The 23,848-nt window shown below is 45.5% G+C and overlaps 1 protein-coding gene across 3 annotated transcripts in view; it reads left to right on the forward strand.

Annotated features, from left to right (window-relative positions):
• The window catches only part of LOC134355083 (guanine nucleotide exchange factor VAV3), a 398,893-nt gene that overhangs the window by 260,142 nt on the left and 114,903 nt on the right, over positions 1 to 23,848 (forward strand). For all 3 annotated transcript variants that reach the window (XM_063064827.1, XM_063064829.1, XM_063064828.1), the window contains 2 exons: positions 16,641 to 16,663; positions 18,192 to 18,237. In XM_063064827.1, the coding sequence (XP_062920897.1) occupies positions 16,641 to 16,663; positions 18,192 to 18,237 (69 nt within the window). The remainder of the gene's footprint in view (positions 1 to 16,640; positions 16,664 to 18,191; positions 18,238 to 23,848) is intronic.

Raw genomic sequence — 23,848 nt, forward strand, 5'->3', positions numbered from 1 at the left:
CGTCATCAAGCTGCAGCTCCAGTTTCCTAACCTGGTGCAGGTGTGGCCGTCGGGACGCCCAGAACAACACTGGCTCTGTAGACATACCCCAATTCTCTCAAGAATTGAATAAGGAAGTAAGATATAAAGAATAAACTCACCTATTTACCTTTCCTCCACCTGTTCTCACTGAAGCCCTCTTGATCCAAAGCCTTATTACTCTTCCTCAGGCTACTCTGACAACAACTGCTCCCACAATGACCACTCAGCTAGATGGTACCCTTTTTTATAGAGACTGGGGTTTTTAAAGCTCCCTGCCGGACCTGTGTGGGAATGTTTCTATTGTGTGTGCACAGTACTCCAATCAACAACTCCCATCGAAAAACTTCCTGCTTTAAAGCTCTTCACCAGACCTGCATGGGAGCACTTCTGTTGCATCTGCGCAGTACTCCGATCAATATGACGGTTAATAATAATTAGTTACTTAGCCAATCACCTATTAACTAATAATTAGCTGACTTACCTCTTTTAAATTCCTGTAAAATGAACCAAATGGGTCCTGACAACCACCTCTTTTAAGCACAGGCTGTAGTCACTCTTCTCAGAATATTCACCCACTCTCAGATCTGTCATTTGGCCTGGCTTATTTTTCAGAACCGGGTCCAGTATGTTTTCTCCTCTTGTTAGACTTTCCTCACACAGTTTCAAGAACTGTAGTTCAAAGTAAATTTATTGTCGAAGTACATATGTCAGCATATACTACTCTGAGTTTCATTTTTAAGTCATCAAGTCGCTTTTTATTGTCATTTCAACCATAACTGCTGGTACAGTACACAGTAAAAATGAGACGTTTTTTCAGGACTATGGTGCTGCATGAAACAATACAAAAACTACACTGAACTACGTAAAACAGCACAAAAACTACACTAGACTACAGACCTACTCAGGACTGCATAAAGTGCACATAACAGTGCAGGCATTACAATAAATAATAAACAAGACAATAGGCACAGTAGAGGGCAGTAGGTTGGTGTCAGTCCAGGCTCTGGGTATTGAGGAGTCTGATGGCTTGGGGGAAGAAACTGTTACATAGTCTGGTCGTGAGAGCCCGAATGCTTCGATGCCTTTTGCCAGATGGCAGGAGGGAGAAGAGTTTGTATGAGGGGTATGTGGGGTCCTTCATAATGCTGTTTGCTTTACGGATGCAGCGTGTGGTATAAATGTCTCTAATGGTGGGAAGAGAGACCCCGATGATCTTCTCAGCTGACCTCACTATCCGCTGCAGGGTCTTGCGATCCGAGATGGTGCAATTTCCGAACCAGGCAGTGATGCAGCTGCTCAGGATGCTCTCAATACAACCGCTGTAGAATGTGGTGAGGATGGGGGGGTGGGAGATGGACTTTTCTCAGCCTTCACAGAAAGTAGATACGCTGCTGGGCTTTCTTTGCTATGGAGCTGGTGTTGAGGGACCAAGTAATATTCACAGTAAATACAAAGAAACTATTGAATCAATGAAAAATTACACACAAAGATGGACAAGCAACCAATAGGAAAACACAACAAATTGTGTAAGTAGAAATGAAACGCCCTGGTTTCCTTGGCTGCATAAGTTTAGGGAAGACAGCGCCGCCAAACTTGTGAGATTGAGATGTCACGCCACCCCAAATGCCTTTTTTGTGTGGATACTTTGTAATTCGCTACCCTGTTACAAAATATAGTGCCACGAAATCACAGACAGTACACCGTATATGATTAAAAGATACATCTTTATAATTTTTAATTTGACTAAAGGGTTAGTAGAGAAAGAATAAAAATAAGGCCCATTTTAATGAAACAGTCTAACGTGTACTGAGGAACTCACAGTTTCCCCAATATCTGAACCTTAATTGATCTCACCCCGGGCTTCATCGAATCACGGTTCTGCTCTGGGTCGAATCCTATGACCTCTTCCCTCTGGTATCTTCCCTCTTCAACTCCTCTCGAAGAAAAAAAAACCCAAGCCAACCTTAGCGACCCTCACTAGAGAAACCTCCCCTTCAATTCGACCATCCTAACTGGATGACACACATTTCTCCTCATCTCTTATCTTCAGCAATAACCCAAACATAAGCTGAAAATAAACCTGTCTCACAGAACTGCCAAATAAAATACAGAACAAAGTGAAATACATACAGCATAACAGTAAAAATATGAGCCAGGGCATTACACAAAAAAGAAAAAAACCTAAAGAATAATAAATAAGTAATAAATATTAAGAATGTGTAAACAAGTCCATAGGTTTTGGAATAATTTCAGTGTTGGGATGAGTGAAGTTATTCACTTTGGTTCACTTATTCACTTTGGATGTGGGAAGTCAGGGAGCCCTCCGGTGTCCCTGACAACGACACCTGCAAGAAGTGCATCCAGCTGTAGCTCCTGACAAACCGCGTTAGGGAACTGGAGCAGGAGCTGGATGACCTGCGGATCATTCGGGAGAATGAGGAGATTATAGATAGTAGCTACAGAGAGGTAGTTACGTCAAAGGAGCAGAGGACAGGAAATTGGGTCACTGTCAGGCGAGGGAAGAGGAAAGGGCAGGCAGAGCAGGGTTCCCCTGTGGCCATTCCCCTCAACAACAAGTATACCGCATTGGATACTGTTGGGGGGGATGACTTATCTGGGACTAGCTGCAGTAGCCGGATCTCTGGCACTGAGTCTGGCTCTGCAGTGCAGAAGGGAGGGGGGAAAAAGAGGAGAGCGGTAGTGATAGGGGATTCGATAGTTAGAGGTGCAGATAGAAGGTTCTGTGGTCGTGACAGAGAATCCATGATGGTTTGTTGCCTCCCAGGTGCCAGGGTCAAGGATGTCTCTGATCGATTGCATGACATTCTGAAGTGGGAGGGTGACCAGCCCGATGTCATGGTGCACATTGGTACCAATGACATAGCAAGGAAGTGTGAGGAGGTCCTGGACAGTGAGTATAGAGAGCTTGGTAGGAAGTTGAAAAGCAGGACCTCGAGGGTGGTAATCTCATGATTGCTACCTGTGCTAGGTGCCAGTGAGGGTAGGAATAGGATGCTCTGGAGGAGGAACAAGTGGCTGAGGAACTGCTGTAGGGGGCAGGGTTTCAGATTTCAGGATCATTGGGACCTCTTCTGGGGCAGGTGGGACCTGTACAAGAGAGACGGGTTACACTTGAACTACAGGGGGACCAATATCCTTTCAGGGAGGTTTGTTAGTGCTATTGGGGAGGCTTTAAACTAGATTTGCAGGGGGATGGGAACCAGAGTGCCAGAGCTGACAGTGTGGCTGGGGTGAAAATAAATGATGTTGAATGTTTAAGCAAATCCGCTGACAGAAAGGTTGTGAATGGTGGTAAAAATCTTCTGAGGTGTATATATTTCAATGCTAGGAGTATTGCGGGGAAGGCGGATGAGTTGAGGGCGTGGATTGACACGTGGAATTATGATGTTGTAGCAATTAGTGAAACTTGGCTACAGGAGGGGCAGGACTGGCAGCTTAATATTCCAGGGTTCCGATGTTTCAGATGTGATCGAGGCAGAGGAATGAAAGGTGGGGGAGTAGCATTGCTTGTTAGGGAAAATATTACAGCAGTGCTCAGGCCGGACAGATTAGAGGGCTTGTCTACTGAGTCCTTATGGGTGGAGCTGAGAAACAGGAAAGGTATGGCCACATTAGTGGGATTGTATTACAGACCACCCAATAGTCAACGAGACTTGGAAGAGCAAATCTGCAGAGAGATAGCAGGCAACTGCAGGAAACATAAAGTTGTGGTGGTAGGGTATTTTAATTTTCCATACATTGATTGGGACTCCCATACTGTTAGGGGTCTAGATGGTTTAGAGTTTGTAAAATGTGTTCAGGAAAGTTTTCTAAATCAATATATAGAGGGACCAACTGGAGGGGATGCAATATTGGATCTCCTGTTAGGAAACAAACTAGGGCAAGTGACGGAAGTCTGTGTAGGGGAGCATTTTGGTTCCAGTGATCATAACACCATTAGTTTCAATTTGATCATGGACAAGGATAGATCTGGTCCTAGGGTTGAGGTTCTGAACTGGAAGAAGGCCAAATTTGAAGAAATGAGAAAGGATCTAAAAAGCGTGGATTGGGACAGGTTGTTCTCTGGCAAAGATGTGATTGGTAGGTGGGAAGCCTTCAAAGGGGAAATTTTGAGAGTGCAGAGTTTGTATGTTCCTGTCAGGATTAAAGGCAAATTGAATAGGAATAAGGAACCTTGGTTCTCAAGGGATATTGCAACTCTGATAAAGAAGAAGAGGGAATTGTATGAAATGTATAGGAAACAGGGGGTAAATCAGGTGCTTGAGGAGTATAAGAAGTGCAAGAAAATACTTAAGAAAGAAAACAGGAGGGCTAAAAGAAGACATGAGGTTGCCTTGGCAGTCAAAGTGAAGGAGAATCCAAAGAGCTTTTACAAGTATATTAAGAGCAAAAGGATTGCAAGGGATAAAATTAGTCCTCTTGAAGATCAGAGTGGTCGGCTTTGTGCGGAACCAAAGGAAATGGGGGAGATCTTAAATAGGTTTTTTGCGTCTGTATTTACTAAGGAAGCTGGCATGAAATCTATGGAATTGAGGGAATCAAGTAGTGAGACCATGGAAACTGTACAGATTGAAAAGGAGGAGGTGCTTGCTGTCTTGAGGAAAATTAAAGTGGATAAATCCCCAGGACCTGACAGAGTGTTCCCTCGGACCTTGAAGGAGACTAGTGTTGAAATTGCGGGGGCCCTGGCAGAAATATTTAAAATGTCGCTGTCTACGGGTGAAGTGCCGGCGGATTGAAGAATGGCTCATGTTGTTCCGTTGTTTAAAAAAGGATCGAAAAGTAATCCGGGAAATTATAGGCTGGTGAGTTTAACGTCAGTAGTAGGTAAGTTATTGGAGGGAGTACTAAGAGACAGAATCTACAAGCAAACAACAGGAATTCTGCAGATGCTGGAAATTCAAGCAACACACATCAAAGTTGCTGGTGAACGCAGCAGGCCAGGCAGCATCTATAGGAAGAGGCGCAGTCGACGTTTCAGGCTGAGACCCTTCATCAGGACAGAATCTACAAGCATTTGGATAGACAGGGGCTTATTAGGGAGAGTCAACATGGCTTTGTGCGTGGTAGGTCATGTTTGACCAATCTGTTGGAGTTTTTCGAGGAGGTTACCAGGAAAGTGGATGAAGGGAAGGCAGTGGATATTGTCTACATGGACTTCAGTAAGGCCTTTGACAAGGTCCCACATGGGAGGTTAGTTAGGAAAATTCAGTCACTAGGTATACATGGAGAGGTGGTAAATTGGATTAGATATTGGCTCGATGGAAGAAGCCAGAGAGTGGTGGTAGAGAATTGCTTCTCCGAGTGGAGGCCTGTGACTAGTGGTGTGCCACAGGGATCAGTGCTGGGTCCATTGTTATTTGTCATCTGTATCAATGATCTGGATGATAATGTGGTAAATTGGATCAGCAAGTTTGCTGATGATACAAAGATTGGAGGTGTAGTAGACAGTGAGGAAGGTTTTCAGAGCCTGCAGAGGGACTTGGACCAGCTGGAAAAATGGGCGGAAAAATGGCAGATGGAGTTTAATACTGACAAGTGTGAGGTATTGCACGTTGGAAGGACAAACCAAGGTAGAACATACAGGGTTAATGGTAAGGCACTGAGGAGTGCAGTGGAACAGAGGGATCTGGGAATACAGATACAAAATTCCCTAAAGTGGTTTCACAGGTAGATAGGATCGTAAAGAGAGCTTTTGGTACATTGGCCTTTATTAATCAAAGTATTGAGTAAAAGAGCTGCAATGTTATGATGAGGTTGTATAAGGCATTGGTGAGGCCGAATCTGGAGTATTGTGTTCTGTTTTGGTCACCAAATTACAGGAAGGATATAAATAAGGTTGAAAGAGTGCAGAGAAGGTTTACAAGGATGTTGCCGGGACATGAGAAACTCAGTTACAGAGAAAGGTTGAATAGGTTAGAACTTTATTCCCTGGAGCGTAGAAGAATGAGGGGAGATTTGATAGAGGTATATAAAATTATGATGGGTATAGACAGAGTGAATGCAAGCAGGCTTCTTCCACTGAGGCAAGGGGAGAAAAAAACCAGAGGACATGGGTTAAGGGTGAGGGGGCAAAAGGGAACATTAGGGCGGGCTTCTTCACACAGAGAGTGGTGGGAGTATGGAATGAGCTGCCAGACGAGGTGGTAAATGCGGGTTCTTTTTTAACATTTAAGAATAAATTGGACAGATACATGGATGGGAGGTGTATGGAGGGATATGGTCCGTGTGCAGGTCAGTGGGACTAGGCAGAAAATGGTTCGGCACAGCCAAGAAGGGCCAAAGGGCCTGTTTCTGTGCTGTAGTTTCTATGGTTTCTATGGTTTCAGGAGCCTGTTGGTTGAGAGGTAATAACTATTCCTGAACCTGGAGCTGCGGGAACTAAGGCTCCTGAACCTCCTTTCTGATGGCCGCACTGAGAAGAGAGTTGGCCTGGATGGTGGGGGTCCTTGACAATTGATGCTCTTCTTTTCAACAGTACTCTTTATAGATGTGCTCAATAGTGGGAAGGGCTTTACCTGTTATTGAATGGGTTGTATCCACTACTTTTTGTTGGATTTTCCTTGGTGGGCATTGGTGTTTCTACACCAGGTCTTGATACAATCAGTCAATATACTCTCCACCAGCTGTCAGAATTTCAGAGGATATGCCGAATCTTCACAAGCTTCTAAGTAGAAGTGCTGGCTTGCCTTCTTTGTAGGGGCAGTTACACGCTGGACCCAGGACAGATATTCTGAAATTATAACACCGATGAATTTAAAGTTATATGACCACAGGATATAGGAGCAGAATTAGGCCATTTGGCCCATCAAGTCTGCTTTGCCATTTCATCATGGCTGATCCTCTCAGCCCCAGTATCTTGCCTTCTCCTGGTATCCATTCATGACCTGACCAGTCAAGAATCTATCAACCGCTGCCGTAAATATACATAAAGACTTTGCCTCCACAGCTGCCTATGGCAAAGAAATGCACAGATTCACCACTCCCTGGCTAAAGAAATTCCTCCTCAATTCCGTTCTGAAAGAACATCCCTCTATTCTGAGGCTGTGTCCTTTGGTCTTAGCCTTTCCCACCATAGCAAACATTCTCTCCGTGAAAGTAAGATTGCCAATAATATTAATGAGGATATCAAAAGGTTTTTCAAATCATGAAGTGTAAAAGAGAGGAAAGAGTGGATACTGGACCACTGGAAAACAATGCTGGAGAGGAACAATGAGGGACAATATAATAGTGGACAAACTAAATAAGTATTTTGCATCATTCTTCACTGTGGAAGACACTAGCAGTTTGGTGGAGTTCCAGGTGTCAGGGGGCAAGAAGTGTGTGAAATTAGCATAACTAGATAACAATTTCTTGGGTAACTGAATTGTACAAAGGTAGACAGGTCACCTGGACCAGATTGTGTACACCCCAGGGTTCTGAAAGAGGAGACTGAAGAAATTATGGAGGCATTGGTAATGATCTTTCAAAGAATCACTGAATTCTGGAATAGTTCCAGAAGACTGGAAAACTGCAAGTGTGATTCCACTCTTTCACAAGGGAGAGAAGCAGAACAAAGGAAACTGTAGACCAGTTAATCTGACCTCGGATATTGAGTCAATTATTAAGGATGAGGTCTCAGGGTACTAGGCCATAGTCAGTGTGGTTTCCTTAAGGGAAAATCTTGCTTGACAAATCTGTTGAAATCCTTTGAAGAAGTAACAAGCAAGACAGACAAGGGAGACTTGGTTAATCTTATGTACTTGGATTTTCAGAAGGCCTTTGACAAGGTGCCAAACATGAAGCTGCTTAACAAGCTCTGATTCCTTGTTAGCCACAATTGTGTCATCCTTCCCTTAGCATATCTCTTTCTCTTTGGGATGTACAAATCCCATGCCTTCCAAATTGCTTCCAGAAATTCCAAACATTGCTGTTCTGTAATCATCCCTGCTAACACACATCAAAGTTGCTGGTGAACGCAGCAGGCCAGGCAGCATCTCTAGGAAGAGGTACAGTCGACGTTTCGGGCCGAGAGCCTTTATCAGGACTAACTGAAGGAAGAGTTAGTAAGAGATTTGAAAGTGGGAGGGGGAGGGGAAGATCCAAAATGATAGGAGAAGACAGGAGGGGGAGGGATGGAGCCAAGAGCTGGACAGGTGATAGGCAAAGGGGATACGAGAGGATCATGGGACAGGAGGCCCGGGGAGAAAGACAAGGAGGGGGGGAACCCAGAGGATGGGCAAGGGGAATAGTCAGAGGGACAGAGGGAGAAAAAGGAGAGTGAGAAAAAGAATGTGTGAATAAAAATAAATAACAGATGGGGTACGAGGGGCAGGTGGGGCATTAGCGGAAGTTAGAGAAGTCAATGTTCATGCCATCAGGTTGGAGGCTACCCAGAAGGAATATAAGGTGTTGTTCCTCCAACCTGAGTGTGGCTTCATCTTTACAGTAGAGGAGGCCGTGGATAGACATGTCAGAATGGGAATGGGATGTGGAATTAAAGTGTGTGGCCACTGGGAGATCCTGCTTTCTCTGGCGGACAGAGCATAGATGTTCAGCAAAGCGGTCTCCCAGCCTGCGTCGGGTCTCGCCAATGTATAGAAGGCCAGATCGGGAGCACCGGACGCAGTATATCACCTCAGCCGACTCACAGGTGAAGTGTCGCCTCACCTGGAAGGACTGTTTGGGGCCCTGAATGGTGGTAAGGGAGGAAGTGTAAGGGCATGTGTAGCACTTGTTCCACTTACACGGATAAGTGCCAGGAGGGAGATCAGTGGGGAGGGATGGGGCGGACGAATGGACAAGGGAGTTGTGTAGGGAGCGATCCCTGCGGAATGCAGAGAGAGGTGGGGAGGGAAAGATGTGCTTAGTGGTGGGATCCCGTTGGAGGTGGCGGAAGTTACGGAGAATAATATGTTGGACCTGGAGGCTGGTGGGGTGGCAGGTGAGGACCAGGGGAACCCTATTCCTAGTGGTGTGGCGGGAGGATGGAGTGAGAGCAGATGTGCGTGAAATGGGGGAGATGCGTTTGAGAACAGAGTTGATGGTGGAGGAAGGGAAGCCCCTTTCTTTAAAAAAGGAGGACATCTCCCTCGTCCTGGAATGAAAAGCCTCATCCTGAGAGCAGATGCGGCGGAGACGGAGGAATTGCGAGAAGGGGATGGCGTTTTTGTGTAACGTTCAGTTATATTGGCTCGTGTATGTCTAGGGAAATCCAGCCCAGCACCCGCCACAACACTCCCCACAGGGTCGGTTGCCACCCGAATCAATCACAAACATCAATCATCAGCCAGCACACCCAGCGAATTTTAACAAATACACTTTATAAATATTACTAATTCTATGACATTAATATACATTTGATACAGAGAGGAAAGTAATGAAAAAAGGTGCCAACACTTATCAAAGTCCAAGTTCTTTGCGCGCTACGTTGGAGCTCAATTCGACTTCAGACGACCACCCGAATTCCGTCGACTCACGGCTCGGGACCACCCTGAGTGATCGACCGGAGCCTCTCCACACGTCCGTGGTCTTCCTCGTCTCTCCTCCGACTCCCCGCCAAAACTCAGTCCACAGTCATATCATACAGCATGGTATCCGAAAACAAAACGATACATAACCACCCATTGGCTAATAGAACCCGGTTATCTCATTTTAAAGTAAAACAGTTAGCGCAAACTCTCTTCAGCGTTAAAGCACAACAAAGCCGCATTCCCCAGATTAACATAACAAAGTCGCCATTTTAAATGTAACAAAAGAAAGACCCTGTACATTTGCAAGAGACAGGGTGAGAAGAGGAATAGTCCAGATAGCTGTGAGAGTCAGTAGGCTTATAGTAGACATCAGTGAATAAACTGTCTCCAGAGATAGAGACAGAAAGATCTAGAAAGGGGAGAGAGGTGTCGGAAATGGACCAGGTAAACTTGAGGGCAGGGTGAAAGTTGGAGGCAAAGTTAATAAAGTCAACGAGCTCAGCATGCGTGCAGGAAGCAGCGCCAATGCAGTCGTCGATGTAGCGAAGGAAAAGTGGGGGACAGATACCAGAATAGGTATGGAACATAGATTGTTCCACAAAGCCAACAAAAAGACAGGCATAGCTAGGACCCATACGGGTGCCCATAGCTACACCTTTAGTTTGGAGGAAGTGGGAGAAGCCAAAGGAGAAATTATTAGGAGTAGGGACTAATTCCGCTAGACGGAGCAGAGTGGTGGTAGAGGGGAACTGATTAACTCTGGAATCCAAAAAGAAGCGGAGAGCTTTGAGATCTTCCTGATGGGGGATGGAAGTATATAGGGACTGGACATCCATGGTGAAAATAAAGCGGTGGGGGCCAGGGAACTTAAAATCATCGAAAAGTTTAAGAGCGTGAGAAGTGTCACGAACATAGGTAGGAAGGGATTGAACAAGGGGGGATAAAACCGTGTCGAGGTATGCAGAAATGAGTTCGGTGGGGCAGGAGCAAGCTGAGACAATAGGTCGGCCAGGACAGGCAGGTTTGTGGATCTTGGGTAGGAGGTAGAAACGGGAAGTGCGAGGTGTGGGAACTATAAACTTGGTAGCCTCCGGGTCCAACATATTGTTCTCCGTAACTTCTGCCACCTCCAACGGGATCCAACCACTAAGCACATCTTTCCCTCTCCGCCTCTCTCTGCTTTCCGCAGGGATCGCTCCCTATGCGACTATTCATTCGTCCATTCGTCGTCATCCCCCCAATCCCTCTCCACTGATCTCCCTCCTGGCACTTATCCTTGTAAGCGGAATAAGTGCTACACATGCCCTTACACTTCCTCCCTTACCACCATTCAGGGCCCCAGACAGTCCTTCCAGGTGAGGCGACACTTCACCTGAGTTGGCTGGGGTGATATACTGCGTCCGGTGCTCCCGATGTGGCCTTCTATATATTGGCGAGACCCGACGCAGACTGGGAGACCGCTTTGCTGAACACCTACGCTCTGTCCGCCAGAGAAAGCAAGATCTCCCAGTGGCCACACACTTTAATTCCACATCCCATTCCCATTCTGACATGTCTGTCCATGGCCTCCTGTACTGTAAAGATGAAGTCACACTCAGTTTGGAGGAACAACACCTTATATTCCGTCTGGGTAGCCTCCAAACTGATGGCATGAACATTGACTTCTCTAACTTTCGCTAATGCCCCACCTGCCCCTGGTACCCCATCCGTTATTTATTTTTATGCGCACATTCTTTCTTTCTCTCTCCTTTTTCTCCCTCTGTCCCTCTGACTATACCCCTTGCCCATCCTCTGGGTTCCCACCCCCTTGTCTTTCTCCCCGGGCCTCCTGTCCCATGATCCTCTCGTATCCCTTTTGCCAATCACCTGTCCAGCTCTTGGCTCTATCCCTCCCCCTCCTGTCTTCTTCTATCATTTTGCATCTCCCCCTCCCCCTCCAACTTTCAAATCTCTTACTAACTCTTCCTTCAGTTAGTCCTGACCAAGGATCTCGGCCTGAAACGTGGACTGTACCTCTTCCTGGAGATGCTGCCTGGCCTGCTGCATTCACCAGCAACTTTGATGTGTGTTGCTTGAATTTCCAGCATCTGCAGAATTCCTGTTGTTTGCATCATCCCTGCTAATGTTCTTTTTCAATCAATTCTGGCCAACTCTTCTTTCATGGCTCTGTAGTTCCTTTACCCCACTGTAATACTGATACATTTGACTTCTGCTTCTCCTCAAACTTCAGGGTGCAGTCGATCATGTTATGATCACTTGCACCGAAATGGTTCATTTACCTTCAGCTCTCTAATCAATTCTAGTACTTTGCAAAACAGCCAATCCAGAATGGCTGATCCTCTGGTAGGCTCAAGCATGAGCTCCTCTCATAGGCACTCTAGAAATTCCCCTTCCTGTAATCCAGCACCAACCCAATTTTCTCAATCTATCTATCTAAAATCCCACATGACTATTTTGCCCTTTTGGCATGCATTTTCTATTTCTCATTATAATTTGTAGACCACATCCTTACTACTATTTGGAGGTCTGTATACAACTCACAGGGTGTTTTTACCCTTGCAGTTCCTTAGCTTTATCCAGAATAATTCAACACTTTCTGACCCTGTGATCAAATTCACCCTGAAATTTGAGAAGGAGAAGCTAAGGTCAGATGTATCAATATTACAGTGGAGTAAAGGGAATTACAGAGGCATGACAGAGTAGCTGGCCAATATTGATAGGAAAAGAACACAGCAATGGCTGAAATTCTGGAAGCAATTCGGAATGCGCAGGATATATTCATCCCAAAGAGGTGGCTAATAAGAGAAGTCAAAGCCAACATGAAAGCCAAAGAAAAGGCATATATTAGAGCAAAAATAATTCAGATGTTTGAGGGTTGGGAAGCTTTTAAAAACCAACAGAAGGCAACTAAAAAATCAGGGAGAAGGAAAAGATGGAAGACGAAGGTAAGTTAGCTAATAATACTAAAGAGGATACCAGAAGTTTCTTCAGATACATAAAGTGTAGAAGAGAGGCGAGAGTAGATATTGAATCACTGAGAAATGACACTGGAGAAGTAGTAATGTGGGACAAGGAATGAATGGAATAAGTATTTTTCATCAGTCTTCACCATGAAAGACACAAGTAGTATGGTGGCAGGTGTCAGGGCAGAAATATGTGAAGTTGCCATTATTAGGGAGAACATTCTTGGGAAATTGAAAGGTCTGAAGGTAGATAAATAACCTGGATCAGATGGTATACACTGCAGGGTTCTGGAATGAATGGCTGAAGACATTGTGGAGGCATTAGTAATGATCTTTGAAGAATTAATTATTTGGGGCATGGTTCCAGAGTTCTGGAAAATTGCAAATGTCACTCCACTCTTCAAGAAGGAAGAGAGGTAGAAGAAAGGAAATTATAGGCCACCCATACAAAGTGCTGGTGGTTTCACCAGCATTTTGTGTGTGTTACTTGAATTTCCAGCATCTGCAGATTTCCTCATGTTTGTGAAATTATAGGCCAGGCAGTCTGACCTCAGTGGCTGGGAAGATGATGGAGTTGATTGTTAGGGATATGGTTTTGTGTTGGCACGTGGCCAAGTGGTTAAGGCGTTCGTCTAGTGATTTGAAGGTCGCTAGTTCGAGCCTTGGCTGAGGCAGCGTGTGTGTCCTTGAGCAAGGTACTTAACCACACATTGCTCTGTGATGACACCGGTGCCAAGCTGTATGAGTCCTAATGCCCTTCCCTTGGACAACATCAGTGGCGTGGAGAGGGGAGACTTGCAGCATGGGCAACTGCTGGTCTTCCATACAACCTTGCCCAGGCCTGTGCCCTGGAAACCTTCCAAGGCACAAATCCATGGTCTCATGAGACTAATGGATGCCTATTTGGGGTACTTGTAGGCCCATGATAAAAAGGCCTTAAATGATAATCTTGCCAGACAAATCTGTTAGAATTTTTTGAAGTAATGACAAGCAGGATAGACAAAGAAGAATTGGCATATGTTGTGTACTTGAATTTTTAGAAAGTGGCTGCTTCACAAGTTAAGGGCCCATGGTATTACAGGAAAGATATTGACATGGATAGAGCAGCAACTGAATGGGAATAAAGGGAACCTTTTCTCTGGCTGCTGCTGACGTGGTATTCAGGGTTCTGTGTTGGGATTGCTTCTTTTTATGTTATATGTCAATGATATGGATTACAGAATGATGGCTTTATGGCCATGTTTGCAAATGGGTGGAGGAGCAGGTAGTTTTGAGGAAGCAAACAGAGTACTGAAGGACTTAGACAGATTAGGAGCATGGGCAAAGAAGTGGCAGATGGAATACAGTGTTGGGAAATGTATGGTCATGCACTTTGGAGGAAGAAATAAAAGCATAGATAATTTTTTAAATGGAGGGTGAATTCAAAAATTCTGAGTTGCAAGGTGACATGGATTCCCTAATGGTTAATTTGCAGGTTGAGTCAGTGATGAAGAAGGCAAATCTGATGTTAGCATCCATTTCAAGAGGGCTAGAATATAAGAACAGGTGTGTAATGTTGAAGCTTTATAAAGCACTGGTGAGGCCTCACTGCATTATAAGCAGTTTTGGATAGCTTATCTTAGAAAGGATGTGCTGAAATTGAGAGGGTTCAAAAGAGGTTCACAAAGATGAAAATCATCTTCCCAGCTCTTAGTTTCATCCCTCCCCCTCCTGTCTTCTCCTATCATTTCATATCATGGTATCAACCATATTATGGTTTTATTACTATTTAATTATTTATGGTGCAACTGTAACGAAAACCAATTTCCCCTGGGATCAATAAAGTATGACTATGACTATGGGTCTCCCCCGACCCCACTTTCAAATCTCTTACTATCTCTTTATTCCGTTAGTCCTGACAAAGGGAGTTGACCCAAAACATCGACCTTACTTCTTCCTATAGATGCTGCCTAGCCTGCTGCATTCCACCAGCGTTTTGTGTGTGTTGCTTGAATTTCCAGCATCTGCAGATTTTCTCATGTTTGCGTTCACAAAGATGATTTCAGGTTTGAATGGCTTGTCATTTGAAGAGTGTTTGATGGCTCTGGGCCAATGCACTGAAGAAATCTCACCCCATGTAAACCTCTTGTACTAAGGAAGTTTTATCAATACCAGGGAAGTTACAGTCTCTCAATATGATAACCCTATTGTTTCTGCATCTTTCTTTTACCTGGTGGCTAATAATAATAATAGTAATAAGTACTTATTGATCCCAAGTGGAAAATTTTGTTACTGTAGCAACATTTAAAAACACACTTAGCAGTGTTCAGATTTAACAAATAATAAAGTACGGAATAATAATATACCCAATAATAATTTACCAATGCACAATAATAATGTACAAAATAACAAAGCAGAGACTATTGTACAATGATGTGTGTTCTCCTGTCATACCTGATAGCTTGTAGGGAGTTTATGCAGAAGGATGAGCAGATGATAGAGCGAAAATGCAGTCAGACTGATGGTTTGAGATGTGTTTATTTTAATGCAAAGAGCGTCATAAACAAGGTGGATGAACTTAGAGCGTGGATCAATATGTGGAACTATGATGTTGTGGTCATTACCGAAACTTAGATGTCTCAGGGGCAGGATTGGCTGCTCAGAGTGCTGGGCTTTAGATGTTTCAAGAAGGACAGGGAGGGAGGCAAAAGAGGTGGCTTTGCTAATCAGGGATAGTATCACAGCTGCAGAAAAGGAGGAAGTCATAGAGGGATTGTGTACTGAGTCATTGTGGGTGGAAGTCAGAAACAGGAAGGGGGCAATAACTCTATCTGCTCCTCAATGTCTCTCTCACTATTGGGGGTCTATAAAAACACCCAAATTCTCAATTGGATTGAGGTCTGGATTCTGACTTGGCCTGTCCATGACATTAATTTTATTGTTTTTAAACCATTCCTATGTAGCTTTGGCTTTATGTTTGGAGTCATTGTCTTGTTGGAAAGCAAATCTTCTCCCATGTCGCAGTTCTCCTGTAGACTGCATTAGGTTTTCTGCCAGAATTTCCCTGTATTTTGCAGCATTCATTTTACCTTCTACCTTCACATGCCTTCCAGTGCTGGCTGCATTGAAGCATCCCCACAGCATGATGTCATGCTTCACGGATGGGATGGTGTGTTTTTGATGATGTGTGGTTTTTGGCTTATGCCAAACAATAACATTTAGTCTGATGGCCAAAAAGCTCAATTTTGGTTTTGTCAGACCATATCACCTTCTTCCAGCTGACTTCAGAGTCTCCCGCATGCCTTCTGGCAAACTCTAGCCGAGATTTCATGTGAGTTTTTTTCAACAGTGGCTTTTTCTTTGCCACTCTTCCATAAAGCTGTGACAGTTGTACGCACAGTCTCTCCCATCTCAGCCACTGAAGCTTCTAACTCCTCCAGAGTTGCCATAGTGGCCTCCCTCACGAGTCCCCTTCTTGTCACTCAGCATTTCAGGACGGTCTGCTCCAGGCAGATTTACAGCTGTGCCATATTCTTTCCATTTCTTGTTGTTTGACTTAACTGTACTCCAAGGGATATTCAGTGACTTGGAAATGTTCTTGTATCCATCTCCTGACTTGTACTTTTCAATAACCTCTCTGTGGAGTTGTTACAAATCAATTGAAACACTTTGACTGCACACAGGTGATCTCCATTTAACTAATTATGTGACTTCTAAAACTAATTTGCTGAACCAATGATTTGGTGTGTCATATTAAAGGGGGCAAACACTTATACAATCAACTATTTTATGTTTTATATTTGGAATTAATTTACATCACCTTGTAGAGGCGTTTTCATTTTGACACAAAAGAGTCATTCTGTTGAACAGTGTCAAAATAAGCCAAATTAAATTCACTGTGTTTCGACGTTGTAAGACAATAAAACATGAAAACTTTCGGGGGTGGGGGGGATGCTTTTTATCAGCACTGTACCTATGAGGCTCCACTGGTCTGGTGGGTTCTGCTGGTCTCATAAGCTCTGATGGTCTGACAGAGTAGTTTTGTAGATTTGCTAAGGGTTCTGCTGTTCTGTTAAGTGGGTCAGTAGTCAGGTGGCTGGGCAGTAATAGAGGTAAAGCTCCAACTTCAGTGGCTACCAGCACCATTGTCCGAAGCATAAACCTGTTGTGGACCTTAGTAATTCCATATTTCATCTTGTTTCAGATCCCAGGAGAGGCAAACATATGGTGAGTTCTGATACTGCTTTTTGACATCATGCATGTGTTTCTATATATATACCTTTTTGTATTGCATGCTTATGTGTCTGTGTTCATACATGTAACTCTCGCTTCGGCTAGTGGCTTAATATAGGGGATGATAGCTCCCCGGCCTGGTCAAACTTAAGAAATCTGGTTTGGGTGGATGCTGCACAACGTGTCCCCTGTTACAAATCAGTACCACAAAATAACAAACAGTACACAAAATGCGATGGAACGATTGAGCTTTATAATTCTTAATTTGACTATATGGTTAATAAAGAAAACAAAAAAAAAGGGCCCATTCTCATGAAACAGTCTAACGCACAACGTTGGAGCTCACTGATAAAGCTGTTTGTCCACCATCACCCTCCTCCGATCGTCACTGACCTTCGGACGCTCGCTCCAAGTCCACTCCGACCAGCTGTCTACCAACTCTCTCCATTCGCGTCTTCTCTCCTCATCTCTCCCCGGCAAAAGACCACGAATTTGCGGCTCCCAGCTACACAAGAAAGAACAACATCCCGCTCATTAGCTAACATGCCCCATTATCTCTAGTCATAACCCAAACATTTCTGTGACAGAGAAAACATTACCTTAGCAGTGGAACATTACAGGGAAATCATTACATTAGCAGTGAAACCTTACAGCGTGTTACACACACAAAGATTTCCTTGCATGCTGGTGTGCATGTGTGTTCATGTGTCCTTGTGTAATTGTGTATGCAAGTATGTATGTGTGAATTTAGCTTCTTGCCCACTACCTTTATCACATCACTTGACATTAACCAGTGGAAAGAGTGCGGAAAGGATTTACAAGGAGTCCTGAGTTATCGGGAAAGATCAGCTAAGCTAAGTCTTTATTCCTTAGAACAGAAATAAATTTGTGGAGAAATCGCAGACTGTTGCAGTAAACATAAGGTTGTTGCAAGAAACATGAGGAGATTAGTGTGACGCTAATACAGCTCAGAGCATTGGAGTTCAGATTTCAATTCCTGCATCCTCTGTAAGCAAGTTTGTACATTTCGTCCCATGTGCACGTGGATTTTCCTCAGGTGCTCTAGTTTCCTCCCATAGTCCGAAGACTTACCATTTAGTGGGTTAATTGGTCATGTAAATTGCCCCATGATTTAAGCTGGGCTTTAAATCATTGGGTTGCTGGGTGGCACAGGTAACACAAGAAATAGAAGCAGGAGTAGGCCATCTGGCCCGTCGAGCCTGCCCCGTCATTCAATAAGATCATGGCTGATCTGGCCATGGACTCATCTCCACCTACCTGCCTTTTCCCCATAACCCTTAATTCCCCTACAATGCCAAAATCTATCCAACCTTGAAGGGCAGGAAGGGCTGTTCCATGTTGTATCTCGAAAATAAAACAGCAGAACATGGACGTGTAAAGGCAGAGAGAGGGCTGGACACACAACACTTGGGGAGAAAGATAGTAGGATAGCGTGGAAAAATAATCCTGCATGATCATGAATAGCCTGTTCCATTACTCATTTGCCTGATCTTTAATACAGAATTGCTTCAATGGAGACAAGAAACAAGATACGCCACTGGATATGGGTGAGTGCATTTCTCAGGGAGGAAATAATTCACTGCAGGAGTAGCACTGTGGGAGGGGTGGTAGTGAGGGAGGGTCACACTGTGGTAGGGGTGGTAGTGAGGGAGGGTCACACTGTGGGAGGGGTGGTAGTGAGGGAGGGTCACACTGTGGGAGGGGTGATAGTGAGGGAGGCCAACACTATTGGAAGGGTGGTACTGAGGGAAGGTCACACTGTGGGGTGGTGGTACTGAGAGAGGGTCACATTGTGGGAGGGGTGGTACTGAGGGAGGGTCACACCGTGGGAGGGGTGGTACTGAGGGAGGGTCACTCTATGGGAGGGGTGGTACTGAGGGAGAGTCACTCTGTGGGGGGGGCAGCACCGTGCGAGGGTGGTATTGAGAGATTGTCACACTGTGGGAGGGGTGGTACTGAGGGAGGGTCACACTGTGGGAGGGTTGGTACTGAGGGAGGGTCACTCTGTTGGAGGGGCAGCACTGTGGGAGGGTGGTATTGAGAGAGGGTCACACTGTGGAGGGGTGGTACTGAGGGAGGGTCACACTGTGGGAGGGGTGGTACTGAGGGAGGGTCACTATGGGAGGGGTGGTACTGAGGGAGAGTCACTCTGTGGGGGGGCAGCACTGTGTGAGGATGGTATTGAGAGATTGTCACACTGTGAGAGGGGTGGTACTGAGGGAGGGTCACACTGTGGGGGGGTTGGTACTGAGGGAGGGTCACTCTGTGGGAGGGGTGGTCCCGAGGGAGAGTCACAGTGTGGGAGGGGTGGTACTCAGGGAGGGTCACTCTGTGGGAGGGTGGTATTGAGAGAGTGTCACACTGTGGGGGGGGGGTGTTACTGAGGGAGGGTCACACTGTGGGAGGTGTGGTACTGAGGGAGGGTCACACTGTGGGAGGGGTGGTACCGAGGGAGGGTCACACTGTCGGAGGGGTGGTCCCGAGGGAGGGTCAAAGTGTGGGAGGGGTGGTACTGAGGGAGGGTCACATCGTGAAATGGGTGGTACTGAGGGAGAGTATTGACGGAAGGTCACACTGTGGGAGGGGCAGTACTGAGGGAGAGTCACACTGGGAGGGACAGTACTGAAGGAAGGTCACACTTTGAGAGAGGGAATACTGAGAGAGGTTCACACTGTATGAACTCTCTCTCCTACACTTAGAATATCACCAGCAAAATCCTAAAAGAACAGGTTTGGAGACAGTCAGAAGGTTTTGGAGTGTCGAGTGTCATTTTGGTAGTGAAGTAGAGCAATTTCTCTTCCTAGAAACATAGAAACATAGAAAATAGGTGCAGGAGTAGGCCATTTGGCTCTTCGAGCCTGCACCGCCATTCAGTATGATCATGGCTGATCATCCAACTCAGAACCCTGTACCAGCCTTCCCTCCATACCCCCGATCCCTTCAGCCACAAGGGCCATATCTAACTCCCTCTTAAATATAGCCAATGAACTGGCCTCAACTGTTTCCTGTGGCAGAGAATTCCACAGATTCACCACTCTCTGTGTGAAGAAGTTTTTCCTCATCTCGGTCCTAAAAGGCTTCCCCTTTATCCACAAACTGTGACCTCTCGTTCTGGACTTCCCCAACATCAGGAACAATCTTCCTGCATCTAGCCTGTCCAATCCCTTTAGGATTTTATACGTTTCAATAAGATCCCCCCTCGATCTTCTAAATTCCAGAGAGTATAAGCCTAGTCGATCCAGTCTTTCTTCATATGAAAGTCCTGCCATCCCAGGAATCAATCTGGTGAACCTTCTTTGCATTCCCTCTCTGGCAAGGATGTCTTTCTTCAGATTAGGGGACCAAAACTGCACACAATACTCCAGGTGTGGTCTCACCAAGGCCTTGTACAACTGCAGTAGTACCTCCCTGCTCCTGTACTCGAATCCTCTCGCTATAAATGCCAGCGTACCATTCGCCTTTTTCACCACCTGCTGTACCTGCATGCCCACTTTCAATGACTGGTGTATAATGACACCCAGGTCTCGTTGCACCTCCCCTTTTCCTAATCGGCCACCATTCAGATAATAATCTGTTTTCCTGTTTTTGCCACCAAAGTGGATAACGTCACATTTATCCACATTAAATTGCATCTGCCATGAATTTGCCCACTCACCTAACCTATCCAAGTCACCCTGCATCCTCTTAGCATCCTCCTCACAGCTAACACTGCCGGCCAGCTTCATGTCATCCGCAAATTTGGAGATGCTGCATTTAATTCCCTCGTCTAAGTCATTAATATATGTTGTAAACAACTGGGGTCTCAGTACTGAGCCTTGCAGTACCCCACTAGTCACTGCCTGCCATTCTGAAAAGGTCCTGTTTATTCCCACTCTATGCTTCCTGTCTGCCAACCAATTCTCTATGCACATAAACACCATACCCCCAATACCGTGTGCTTTAGTCATAGTCATAGTCATACTTTATTGATCCCGGGGGAAATTGGTTATGCACACATGTTTAAGTTTGCACACTAATCTCCTGTGTGGGACCTTGTCAAAAGCCTTCTGAAAATCCAAATATACCACATCCACTGGTTCTCCCCTATCCACTCTACTAGTTACATCCTCAAAAAATTCTATGAGATTCATCAGACATGATTTTCCTTTCACAAATCCATGCTGACTTTGTCTGATGATTTCACTGCTTTCCAAATGTGCTGTTATCACATCTTTGATAACTGACTCTAGCGTTTTCCCCACCACCGATGTTAGGCTAACCGGTCTATAATTCCCTGGTTTCTCTCTCCCTCCTTTTTTAAAAAGCGGGGTTACATTAGCCACCCTCCAATCCTCAGGAACTAGTCCAGAATCTAAAGAGTTTTGAAAAATTATCACTAATGCATCCACTATTTCTTGGGCTACCTCCTTAAGCATTCTGGGATGCAGACCATCTGGCCCCAGGGATTTATCTGCCTTTAATCCCTTCATTTTACCTAACACCACTTCCCTACTAACATGTATTTCCCTCAGTTCCTCCATCTCACTAGACCCTCGGTCCCGTACTATTTCCAGAAGATTATTTATGTCCTCTTTAGTGAAGGCAGAACCAAAGTAGTTATTCAATTGGTCTGCCATGTCCTTGTCCCCCATGATCAATTCACCTGTTTCTGACTATAAGGGACCTACATTTGTTTTGACCAATCTTTTTCTTTTCACATATCTATAAAAGCTTTTACAGTCAGTTTTTATGTTCCCTGCCAGTCTACTCTCATAATCTTTTTTCCCTTTCCTAATTAAGCCCTTTGTCCTCCTCTGCTGGACTCTGAATTTCTCCCAGTCCTCAGGTGAGCCGCTTTTTCTGGCTAATTTGTATGTTTTTTCTTTGGAATTGATACTATCCCTGATTTCCCTTGTCAGCCACAGGTGCACTACCTTCCCTGGTTTATTCTGAAAGGTTCTTCTGTTTTGTAAAATTTTTGGTCAATGTCTCTTGAGCGCTAAACAGTGGCTACACTATGGTGGACTGCCAAAGTTCAAGTCTCCTTGTGTCTGAGATTCAGCAAGAACCTGGGGAAGTGATGTCAGAGACTGAGGACACTTCCAAAATGGAGATCAGCGTGTCTTTGTGTATCAGTAGTATGAAGAATCAGAGGGATGTATCTTTTGCAGTCCAAGAGCCACATGAGGGGGTGGATTTACCCCAAGCCTGTTAGGGAGGGTTTAAATCAAGTTGGCAGGGGGAAGGAAACCAGGGTGTTAGGGTCGAGGAAGAGGAAAATAGAAATAAGTCAAAGATATTGTGCAGCAAAGATGGCAAGAAGGACAGGCAGGTGAGTAGACAGGATAATTTGTTGTGTGATAGAAATATAGCAAAATTGGTAACAGATACTGATCTAAATGTTTCCATGGTCCATGGAGACATTCAAAGTGATTGCGCAACCACCAACTGCGACTCCAGCCTTGAACTCCAGGCCCTGTCTTCACGTGCTGCTATTGTGACTCCCTTCTCCCCTTCCCCCACCACCACTCTGCAACCCCGTCTCCCTCAGATCCCACCGTCAGCTCCTGGGCGATCAGAGGCTCCATCTTCCTCTCACCCCAACCCTCCCCTCTCCACTGACAGCCCCAGCCTCCCCCCTCCCCCCTCTGATCCTAGCTTTCATCCGTGCCGGGTCTTTACCATTCCCTCCGACCTTCAACTGTCGGAGGCAGAATGCTCTGTCCTCAGTAAGGGCCTCACCTTTGTCCCCCTTCGCCCACACCTCAGCGAGTTCCGTGTTCGCCATGATGTGGAACTTTTCTTCCGCCATCTCAGTCTCCGAGCCTACTTCTTCGGCAAGGACTCTTCCACTCCCACTGATGACCCCTTCTCCTGTCTTCAACCCTCCTCTTCTTCATGGACACCCTGCTTTGGTCTTCTGCCTGCTCTGGATCTCTTTATCGCTAACTGCCGACGGGATATCAATCGACTCGACTTCACCGCACCTTGTTCCCATTCCAACCTCACCCCTTTGGAACGCTCTGCTCTCCACTCCCTCCGCACTAATCCTAACCTTATTATTGAACCCGCTGATAAGGGGGTGCTGTTGTAGTCTGGCGTACTGACCTCTACCTTGCCGAGGCACAGCGACAACTCGCGGATACCTCCTCTTATTTACCCCTCGATCGTGACCCCACTAAGGAGCACCAGGCCATTGTCTCCCACATCATCACTGACTTTATCCGTTCAGGGGATCTCCCACCCACTGCTACCAACCTTATAGTTCCCACACCTCGCACTTCCCGTTTCTACCTCCTACCCAAGATCCACAAACCTGCCTGTCCTGGCCGACCTATTGTCTCAGCTTGCTCCTGCCCCACCGAACTCGTTTCTGCATACCTCGACACGGTTTTATCCCCCCTTGTTCAATCCCTTCCTACCTATGTTCGTGACACTTCTCGCGCTCTTAAACTTTTCGATGATTTTAAGTTCCCTGGCCCCCACCGCTTTATTTTCACCATGGATGTCCAGTCCCTATATACTTCCATCCCCCATCAGGAAGGTCTCAAAGCTCTACGCTTCTTTTTGGATTCCAGACCTAATCAGTTCCCCTCTACCACCATTCTGCTCCGACTAGCGGAATTAGTCCTTACTCTTAATAATTTCTCCTTTGGCTCCTCCCACTTCCTCCAAACTAAAGGTGTAGCTATGGGCACCCGTATGGGTCCTAGCTATGCCTGCCTTTTTGTTGGCTTTGTGGAACAATCTATGTTCCGTGCCTATTCTGATATCTGTCCCCCACTTTTCCTTCGCTACATCGATGACTGCATTGACGCTGCTTCCTGCACGCATGCAGAACTCGTTGACTTTATTAACTTTGCCTCCAACTTTCACCCTACCCTCAAGTTTACCTGGTCCATTTCTGACACCTCCCTCCCCTTTCTAGATCTTTCTGTCTCTGTCTCTGGAGACAGCTTATCCACTGATGTCTACTATAAGCCTACTGACTCTCACAGCTATCTGGACTATTCCTCTTCTCACCCTGTCTCTTGCAAAAACGCCATTCCCTTCTCGCAATTCCTCCGTCTCCGCCACATCTGCTCTCAGGATGAGGCTTTTCATTCTAGGACGAGGGAGATGTCTGCAATTTTTTAAAGAAAGGGGCTTCCCTTCCTCCACTATCAACTCTGCTCTTAA

The sequence above is a fragment of the Mobula hypostoma genome, chromosome 12 (assembly GCF_963921235.1).
Source record: "Mobula hypostoma chromosome 12, sMobHyp1.1, whole genome shotgun sequence".
Classification (NCBI taxonomy): Eukaryota; Metazoa; Chordata; class Chondrichthyes; order Myliobatiformes; family Myliobatidae; genus Mobula; species Mobula hypostoma.